Source organism: Cariama cristata, unplaced genomic scaffold, assembly GCF_000690535.1.
Source record: "Cariama cristata isolate BGI_N322 unplaced genomic scaffold, ASM69053v1 Scaffold33493, whole genome shotgun sequence".
Lineage (NCBI taxonomy): Eukaryota > Metazoa > Chordata > Aves > Cariamiformes > Cariamidae > Cariama > Cariama cristata.
The window spans coordinates 551-10,253 of record NW_009607174.1 but is presented as its reverse complement, the minus strand read 5'-3'; the positions used below and the strand labels follow the sequence as shown (position 1 = coordinate 10,253).

General features: G+C 43.4%; 1 protein-coding gene across 1 annotated transcript; it reads right to left on the bottom strand.

The window, feature by feature from the left end:
* Window positions 1-4,680: 4,680 nt before the first annotated feature.
* LOC104158871 (probable 2-oxoglutarate dehydrogenase E1 component DHKTD1, mitochondrial) lies at window positions 4,681-9,188 on the bottom strand. The gene is made up of 6 exons (XM_009696630.1): window positions 9,120-9,188; window positions 7,855-8,019; window positions 7,382-7,464; window positions 6,102-6,271; window positions 5,493-5,578; window positions 4,681-5,034 (listed from the first exon to the last, which is right to left on the bottom strand). The coding sequence occupies exons 1-6, from the start codon at window positions 9,135-9,137 to the stop codon at window positions 4,933-4,935; spliced, it is 624 nt and encodes a 207-aa protein (XP_009694932.1). The 5' UTR covers window positions 9,138-9,188; the 3' UTR covers window positions 4,681-4,932.
* Between the last annotated feature and the right edge of the window lie 515 nt (window positions 9,189-9,703).

Sequence of the window (9,703 nt, the reverse complement as noted above, 5' to 3'; positions counted from 1 at the left end):
CTGGGAATGGGTATCACTGAAACTGGTGTCATACCTTCTTCAGAGCTCTCAGTTACAACAGGCAATGGTCTGTAAAATGAGAGTTATGAGAATTTATTGCAGGATTTAGATACAGTAATCTAAAATAATATTTCTTCTGAGTAACTCATCCTATGCATAGGCTTGTATTCTTCCAGTTTTAGGCTAAATTACCAAGAACGAATATGAGACGTGAAGGACTAGGGCTCACGCCCAACCTTGAATCTATATATTGGGTTTTATTCTGCATTCCCTGAGAAGAAATCCTCTTAACCAAGACATTGCCACAATAACTTCAAAGAATTTTGCTCAATAGCCTCCCTTATCTGAAATCACTGAGAAAGGCTTTTTCTTCCTGTTTAAATAGTCATTATTTTACCAATACTAATAAGCTACCCTGTACCAATTACTTTCACCTATATTTCCCGAATAGTCTGACAAATGCCCATAATCAATAGACCAAGCATCTTACTTGTTGATTATAATCTCCAAATAATATCTGGGTTAATAGCTGAGCTTCAGGAAGTTTCTTGTAATTATCCTTTGTACAGATTTTTTAGCCATACTTATCTTAAGGAACTTCTAAATTACAGGTGGTGTTAGCTCCCTTGCTCACAGCAAACTCTCCTATCTCTAAGTCACTGGGGCACGTTTCAGTGATTGATAAAAGGTTCAGGAGGTTTCTTCAATCCATACAAACACAGATGCACCACTCCAGGTGTGCTGAAGAAATGTTACTGTGTCACCTACAAATGGGTTCCCAGTGATGGAAGTAAAAAAAAAAAAAAAAAAGCAACATTGTTTTCTTTAATCATTCAAAACCAATACTATCGTGTTCAAAACTGCACCTTCAAAATTCAGGCTAGTTTTTTTTAAAATCTAAAATAACATCACTGTTACTAAAATACTTCTTTTAACATATTTGTTTTCCTGATGTGTTCTCTTCCTGTCACTGAGAGTTACTGCTGTCTTAATGAACCACTCAACCTAACATCTCATTCCTTCAATGTCTTTACTTTTTTTTCTTCTAGGCTTGCACTTCCCTCTGAAAATCCCAAACACACCACAAAGCACAAATGCTGTAACCCTTCCTCTATTTCTAGTTAGCTTTTTTGCTACCGAACAGCACTTCTGCTTGTGTTAATGACCCACAAAATTCTCCTGTCCAAGGACTGGGACCTGCTCTGTTACCCACTCACCCAACCTGTGAGTACCATTTCATCTGCCACCTTCCTGAATTAAGTTTCCTGCACATGCAGGAAACTTGCTCCCATTGCCAAGCAGCACTCTCATCTGGGCCTTTTCTAACTTCTGCTTCTCTTTTCTGAAATGCTTTTTTGCAAAAGGAATCCAGTGCTCGTGCAGGGAGAGCCAAGTCTGCCTGCAGAGCAGAGCACGGCACACAGACTGAAAACAGCCTGGTGTGCATTCAAAATTGGTGGGAGAAACAGCATTGACCGCTAACTCAACAAGTGCTTTGTCTTGCTCCTGGTAACTGTTACCCACCACGGAGGAGCAATGTTCTGCAGGCAATCTGCAACAGCAATACCAAGGAGAGCTACGTTGAAGATGTCCCTTCCTTATCCCGGCAACCCCAGGGGGCTCAGCAATTCCGGGCTGGCAGCATTTAGCTGAGCAGCACTACAGAAATAGCTGTGTCTTCCACCAGGAGGATAAAACAGGCTCTGAACACTCGAGCATCCTTTACTTGGCTAGATCATCAAACCTGCAGAGCTGGTGTACAACTGGTGCATAACAAGGCCAGGTTCAGGCTGCGTGAAACTCAAAATACTGGGTCTGTTCCTTCTGTGTACTGTCATAGTGAAAAAATGTGGGTTTATGCAATCATCAGCTTGGAGTCAAAGCTGCTGGTTGTGCTCTACAACTTCCTTAGCTACAGCTGCAGCCAAAGCAATGTTACTCTTCAGCCTCCTTTTTGTAGTTATCGATGTAGAGGTTCTTTGTGAGCAGAGCATCAGGAGATAAATTGTACAAAAAGTACTGAGCACGACACAAGTGCCTGTCTGGGCAAAGTGTCTGACAAACTGAAGTATACACCCCAAGTATTAAATCCAAACAAAACATAACCATATCCCTGTGAAAGAGCAGCTGCTGTTACTAGACAATATTCATGTTTAAAAACAGAAGTAAAGGACAGGCAGAGCTCCAGCCATTCTCAGAAAAGGCGACTTCAACCTGGAAGAGTCTACTGCCCAGGGAGCACAGCAGGAAATCCTTGGAAATCTCAGAGCAGAAATTTAAACTGGAATATGTCTTGATTAAATAAAGCCGTTCAGAATGCATAAGAAGTTGTGAAGTTTGCTAGAGCAAAGTGGAAGAAACATGGTTCCATGTCACTGCGATGGATGTGCTAAATCAGTCACGTGAAACAGACTACAGAATAGAGATTACAGAGGTTACTCCTGGGTCATACAGAGTTAATGAATGAATGTTTGAATTAATTAGGATAAAATACCTAAGTAGGCTTCAGAGATGTTTGTGGGAGCCATTTCCCCAGGTGAATACGCACCCTGCCTGTGATCTGCCGTTCCTCACCTACTGTGACTTTCCATCTGGAAGCGCTGGATTTGGTTAAACCCCACTTGTTTCTTTTCAAAAGGGTCTTTGGCTCATGGTGGGTTTGGTTTATTCAGGCATGCTCCCCCAGATAACTTCGAGAGGAGTAGGGACGTGCCAACTTCACACTGACAACTAGACCAGAAAAGAAAACGTGCCGGGAAAAATCCTGTGGTGACAGGAGAGCTGCTGTGGGGCAGCAGGAGAGCAGTGAACACTGGGGTCTGCCTGGGCAGCTTTTACCTCCCTCTGCCATCTGGCTTCATTATTGTCCTGCTTAACCTCAGTGTTTTGGTCATTTATCCTTTGCTTCCCCATAAAGATTGATTTCCTTCCTTGCCCCAGATGACAGCTGTGCTGAAACTTTCCCTCAGAAAGTGCCAGGGCTTTCCAGCTGGGAGCTGAATGCTGACTGCTGAGGTACGGAGTGTGTGGCTACAGAAATGTCTCAGCAGTTGGGAGTGGAGAGCAAAGGGCTTTTCTCATTTTTTCCAAACACATTTAGTTGAAAAAGTCACACAAGCAGAAGAACAAGAGCAGTGGTGTAACAGGGCCTTTTAGGAGCCCTAACAGGTCCCTTGTGGAGTTCTAGTTGACCTTTACGCTAGTCCTCTAAATGGATGCAGAGCTCCCACACACTGTGGGGGGAAGAAGAATTGTTCTTGGTAGAAGGAAAGATGGGATTCAGGAGACCTTAGGGCCCTCAGGAGAAGCTGTGACAAGGGGAAGACCCATGGTCACTCCTTGCTCATGAGGGCTAAAGCTGAACTCCTTTTAGTCACTATCCTCTCCTGCTCACCTCATCCTGTTGCTGGAGCAAAGGTGCATTTTGGGAACTTCTGCAAATGGCTTGAATACCTGTATGTTTGAGCTCCTTCAGAAAACCTGGCTGATTAGCCTCCTGTTTTGTCATTTGCCGGTTCCTTTCACCAATTTCTTCTATAACTTGTTTCATTAACACGTCTTTTCACAACAAAGTCTGCAATACCTACACTGCAAAGAAGAGCTTTTGCTCAGGAATCTCGCAACAGGCCTCCAGATGAGGACCTCCCCCAGCAAAACAAAACAAAACAAACAAACAAAAAATTAAAAGAAGCCATGAGGTTTGGGGGTTTTTGCTACAGCAGATTTTTTGGTAAATCCCTTTGACCTCCTAATTCTTCCACCTCTCACTCTTGCAGCTTCTGGCGTATTTGAAAGAGGCCTCACTACTACAACTTTCAGCAAGTTGTCCCACAAACTCTTTGCAGCCTGCCTTGTTGCACTTTTCTGTTTAGCTTGCCACAGTTTTGGACTCAATGAGCAAGATTTTGTGTGGGAACTGAGCAGGAAGAAACTGAGCACAACTAAGGCCTCTAAAACAGGCCACATTCATGAGAACTGGTGAAACAACACAGTAGCCTGGGACTGGAAAAAGCCTGGGACTTCCCTTTGGCTTTACTAGCGAGAAGTTACACGTTCCTTGTCAACACAGAAGATTAAACCAATGGACCAATTTAACAGTATAATCTTCAGGTTAAGTAAAAAACCCAACAAACCAGAAGAAAGACATTGAGAAGAATTTCCCAGGTAGGAGGCAGTGTGTTACTCTTCAGACTAGCCTCTAGAAACTGGTTTGGCCTCTACAAACTATGGTTCTAAAATAGGGCACTATCCCTTCAGCATGCCTTCCACCCCGCAAGTTTGATGTGAAAGCACTGCTTCTCGACGTGAGAGAAACAGTGGTGCCTGAAGGTTTCAGGAGCCATCCTGCAAGGTCCCCCCCAGGAATCCTGCTTTAACAACTCACGTGTTGAGAAGAGCACCAAGAGCTGCAAAAGATTTCATTCCTGGCCCATCAGAAAAGAAATGAGAAAATCCACAACACTCCGCCATAGAAATGGCTCATTCCCAGGCATGGGGAAGCTTTTATTCAACCAAACAGCACTAACACTTCTGTAGAAACAGAAACTGTTTCCACACATGCACCATCCCAGGGAACTGTCAAGTGCAGATAAGCAACGTGATATAAGGTATTTTATAGCCACCTGACCAGTCTGTCCCCTGAACTGTTTTGTTTTGGTTTTTGGTTGGTTTTTGTGGGGTTTTTTTAAAACTTTAAAAAGATGTTTTGTAGAAAATACTACAAGAGAACAAGAAGTATCTAGAGTAACAGGCACTACCTCTCATTTTAGGTATTCCTCTACATGAAAAAATTGCTTCATCGTTATAGAACTTGTTCCATTCTTTTCTTCCATTTTGAAGAACTACAAGTCTTAAGGGTCTGGCTTTTGTTTTTCTTCACAAGAGGAGGCACCAAATATGACTGACAGGAGGAGTCATCCAACCACTGAAAACTTAGATAAATGTGTTGGTAAGAATGTCTTCCTGCTGCTGGTGGTGTAAGGTTCCAATGCCAACTGCTGGGGCTGGTAAAGGAGGTCTACTCACAAGATGGAGCTGAAATTTGAGTTAGGAGGAAATGATTAATGAAGCACAAGCATAGGATCGCATCCTGAGGTCCTCTGATGCCGTGGTGATATCTGCTGTCAGATGCTGGGCAGTCCCAGCCAAAGTAATTCAGGAAGTTCTCCTCCATCTCCCAAAGACCATGGGTCCAAGAATATTATAGTGCATGATCTGCCAGAGCAAACGGCAGCTTTGGATTCTCCTCCTACTCTCTTCAAGCATGTTGTTTCCTACCTGGAATCTTTCATCATCTTGTCTACTATGACTAAACATGGGCTAAAAGAAATCACCACTAAATAGTGCCATAAACAGCATAAGTAGCTTAAATTAGAACACGCATTTGGCTTAGGCATCAGGATTAGTTTTCTGTCTAAGCACCACAGAATTTTGCATTCAAGGAGAACTTCAAACTTCATTTTAAAGACTAAAACACCATGGAGACATCTTACCTTAACCCCCAGCTGCTTTTCAAACCGTGGTGACACAAAGGACCACGGACCCATGTTCTGTGGTTCTTCCTGACTCCAGGTGAAGACTAAAGGAAGGATAAGGGTACATCACAAATGCACATATTTATCTTTTCAGCAGCTCAAGAAAAACAGTTTTTTCTTGTGTAGCACCTCTACTTTTTTTGTCTTGGCACTATTTTTGAAATGAAGGCTTGCCAGATTGAAGTCCTTTGCAGGTCACAATTTGCTGAAGTCAAACCAAAAGTATGTGCACCAGTAGGGTATACTGTGGGTTTATTCTGCTTTTCTACTGCTGTTTTCAAAAGCTACTTAAAGGACTGGACTGCAAAGACAAATGCAATAAATGCCCCAAATGGTTCACCCTGATTTTCAGTAGTGCTTTATGGAAGCTAACAACAGCAGAGAGACAGGTTCTTTTAGCACAAGTGGTAAACATTTGTATTATCCCACTCCAGAAACTCTAGATATATGGAGGGGGAAGAGCAAAGAGGAAAAAGCCACTACAACTCTTCATCCTAAAAGGCAGGCAACAGATTTAGTTCAGTATCTCAGAGAGTCTAGAAACACAAAGGTAAAAATCTGGCTGACCTTTTGCACGGCTGTATTTGCTCAACTCTTGCTGTAGAGCTTCCAGGGGGAAAGGACACAGTTCTTCAAGTCTCAGAATAGCAGTGTTGTGTTGTTTCTCTCCTAGTGTCTCTCTTTGCTTCACCAAAGCATAGTAATGCTTACCAGAACACAGCACCACTTGGGTGACACTAAAGAAAAATAACGTTTCCAAGTATAGTGTTTTACAGAGACTCCATGCAGAACAATTTCACACTTTCAACAAAAACAACCAGCCAAACTTTAAAAAACATCTTTATGAAGCTAAATTACTATCCTTGACCATCTTTTCTCTTCTTTGCCTTCCCTTCCCTCCCACTCCCCTCCAACAGCTGGCAAACTAACCTTTGGGCACAGTATGCCAGAGCCCAGAGGTCCTGTTTCTTCAGTAACCCTGGGAAAGTTACCTTACAATGGGATTAATCTCTCTCAGCTTTAACTATCTATAAATCACACACCTAGTCGAAGCTAGTCATCTATGCACTCTCCGCAGAGAATAAACTGGAGGGGGAGAGAAGTACCTCCGGAGGACAATTCTCTCCCATGCCAAAGAGGAACTGCCTGTTGGAGATACGCAATGCCCTCCAGCAATCAGAGGTCCTGGCTGCCTAAACTTACTGGAAAAAGGCAAGGAGATAAACCTCACCCTTTGTGCCTCACCATTCCACTTACAAAACCCAAGATGCTAAGATACTTCCAGCATTTTGATTGTGGGTGAGGATGCAAACATCAGCGATGCTGTCAGATTTGGGTACTACTGGCACAAGGACCAGATAGGAATGTTAATAGGGAAAAAAAATGAAGGCCAGAATCGCCCATTGTGAACAGGATTCTTTAGAATATGTGCAGGGAGGGAGGGAGATAAACACACGCAATTTGTTATTGACCCAACTGTACTTCATCGGCTCAGGTGTTCCAACACCAGAATAAAAATTCCACATCTCTTCACGTAACAGCTGCTCCCATGACTGTTAGCTAACAGGCATGCTGCAGAACAGTGCCCACCAGATTAGTGACTGTGGTCACTACCTCCCTGTGGGGGCAAGGGCTGAAAGCCTGAACACTTCACTATTACGCAGACAGATGTGGTAACTACCAACAAGCAAGCAGAAGAAAAGGAGAGAAACAAAATTAAGTCACCCACCATAAAACATTTTCCGCCCAAAGTCACCTGTTTCACATCATCTCAAACTTGAGCTGTTAGGTAGGAGAAAGGGACAGGACATTCTTTCTGAGCTTTTCCTCTAAGAAAGTAGAGCTACCTTTTAGGATCTACTGAGGAGTCACCAATGACAGGCTTGAATGTTGTCCTTGGGGCCATTTCTTCAAAACTTGATACAGCAGCCTACATGGGGGAGAGTTGGAAGTTACCAAATCTTGCCACCTTTCCCCTCAGGCCAGAGTTGGGGAGAAGAGGTTTTTGGTAAGTACAAAAGATACAGTCTTCCCTCTCCCTACTATTCCCATTCCCACCAATGAAAGGTGGGACTGTACGATTCCCAAGAACACTGCCTGACTTAGACTCAACCCTACTTCCAGCTCACCTCCACCCAGATTTAGTCATCAACATATCCAGCCCCAAACAGGCAAAACCCCATTGATGTGACCCAAAACAGAGACTGGAGAATACAGAGGAATAACAAAGAGAAAGAAGGAAGAGAACACAGAAGAGCAGGAAGAAGAGACGGGAAAAAACCAAAACAGAAGAAAAAGGAAAATAAAGTTTTCAGCTTACAGGGAGCCTGAGTAACACTTTGGGAGAAGCAACGATGAGAGGTTTCCTGAAGTTTCGGACCATTTGCCGCCGGAGTAAATGGAAATACTGTGCTGGGGTGGTGGGATGCACAACTGACATGTTGACCTGGTCCCCATCGACTCCCTCTTCTGAGCTGTCACACAACTATATAAGGAAAACACAGCAATACCTTGTCAAGAAGCAAGCAGCGAGCCAAATATGCAAGAGAAAATCCAGACACATAAGGCATGCTGACTAATATAAGAATACAAGAGCAAGTATCCCAATTCAGACATTGATTGCCAAGGAAGAACAACTTCAGAGAAGAAATACCTTTAGCATTTAACCGGTAAGATTATATCTGAATGGCCTCCTTCTAGCATATTGTAACCAGGGCCTGACAGTTGTTTTCACAGTGGAGAGGTCACAACTTCTTCATGAGAGTGGCAGCACACCTCTAAACATGCTGCAAACCCCTCCTTAAGCCATTACTCAGATGAAAAGGCATTCATTTACTCACTATAGTCACAAGGGCAAAAGAGCGGATTTTTTTTTCTTTTTTTTTCGTAAAACTGTGCCACAGATTTACTAACTGATATTTAATAGTGTCCAGCATTCTGTTTCTATCATCTCTGCATAGTGGACAGATCTGTGAGTGGTTTGCTCAAGAGGATGGCTGCCTGTTTCTGATGCCAACCCCCAAAATGTTTTCTGTAAGTGTTCATTAGAGGTCTGCTATTTGCAATTCAGCAATACTGTCTTGCAACTGGACTCATTCTGTGGTACGGCGACACTGCTGAGGAGCAGCAATTGGAAAAAAGACAGCAGGCAGTACTGAAGCATGTCCCACTAGGGCTGTCCGCAGAGGGCACAGGGCCGCTGTAAGCACTACGCAAATCTCACATTAGGAAATTTCATGTTACCACACACCCACCTGGGCAGGTGACAGAGATGCAACAGGAACAGCAAGCATTTCTTACAAGGTTCAATCAGCATCTTGCACCAGAGTTGTTGTGGCAGCATTTAAACCAAAATTGCTTCCATGCCACTTTTAGACCCATACCTTCTCATCACAGTACCCCTTCTTTCTCTACTTTCAGCCTAGCCCATTCCTATCTCATCACGATGGTAAGATCGTGGTATGTCTCCAGCTTCTGATGTCACAGGTATACCAGGAACAGGGCATTTTGTGGCAAGACTCCCAGGGCATTGATTTCCAGGGCTGTGATGGGGGATATGTGAATCTGAGAGCTGTGGTGGGGTACCTGTAAGAACCGTTCCATCCGGCAGGACGAGTGCTCAGGGCCTGCACCGTCATAGCCATGGGGAAGAAGAATTACTATCCCACTCTGCAGAAGCCATTTGGCTTCACCTAAAAACATAAAATGAGGAGGAAGGAAATAATGATTTCCACAGAACATAAAGCCGCAAAACACTTATTACTTTGCACTAACTACTCAGGGAAAAAAGAATAGCTAATTTCCACATCATTAAATACAAGCCTGAAACACACTGCTGGCATTTTGCTATGAGATTCACAACACTGAAACAGCACACACAAGATGATCTCAAGTTTCTGAAATTATCATGTAACTTTGGGCTTCCAGAAGACTTAAGCCTCCATGTGGAGCACGTGACATAATGAAGATTTCAAAACTTAGCCTAAAACATCACCACAGTATGCAATAATCCTCTTAATGGAATTGTCGTCCTGACTAACACGGGTCCTCAAAGGTAACTCTTCAGTGAGAAAACCCCTAACCATAATTCACTGTGTATTTTCTGCATACCTTGTCATTTGGTCCTCTGCAGGTGTGACCCAGGCAGCATGCTGTGAGCCAGCCCTAGC

Excerpts from the sequence above, each read along its gene's own strand:
- LOC104158871 (XM_009696630.1), bottom strand. Across the intron at positions 5,579-6,101 it reads CAAATACAGCCGTGCAAAAG|TCTTCACCTGGAGTCAGGAA; the intron begins GTCAGCCAGATT and ends TCCTTCCTTTAG. Across the intron at positions 5,035-5,492 it reads AAAAGCAGCTGGGGGTTAAG|CTCCATCTTGTGAGTAGACC; the intron begins GTAAGATGTCTC and ends CTCAAATTTCAG.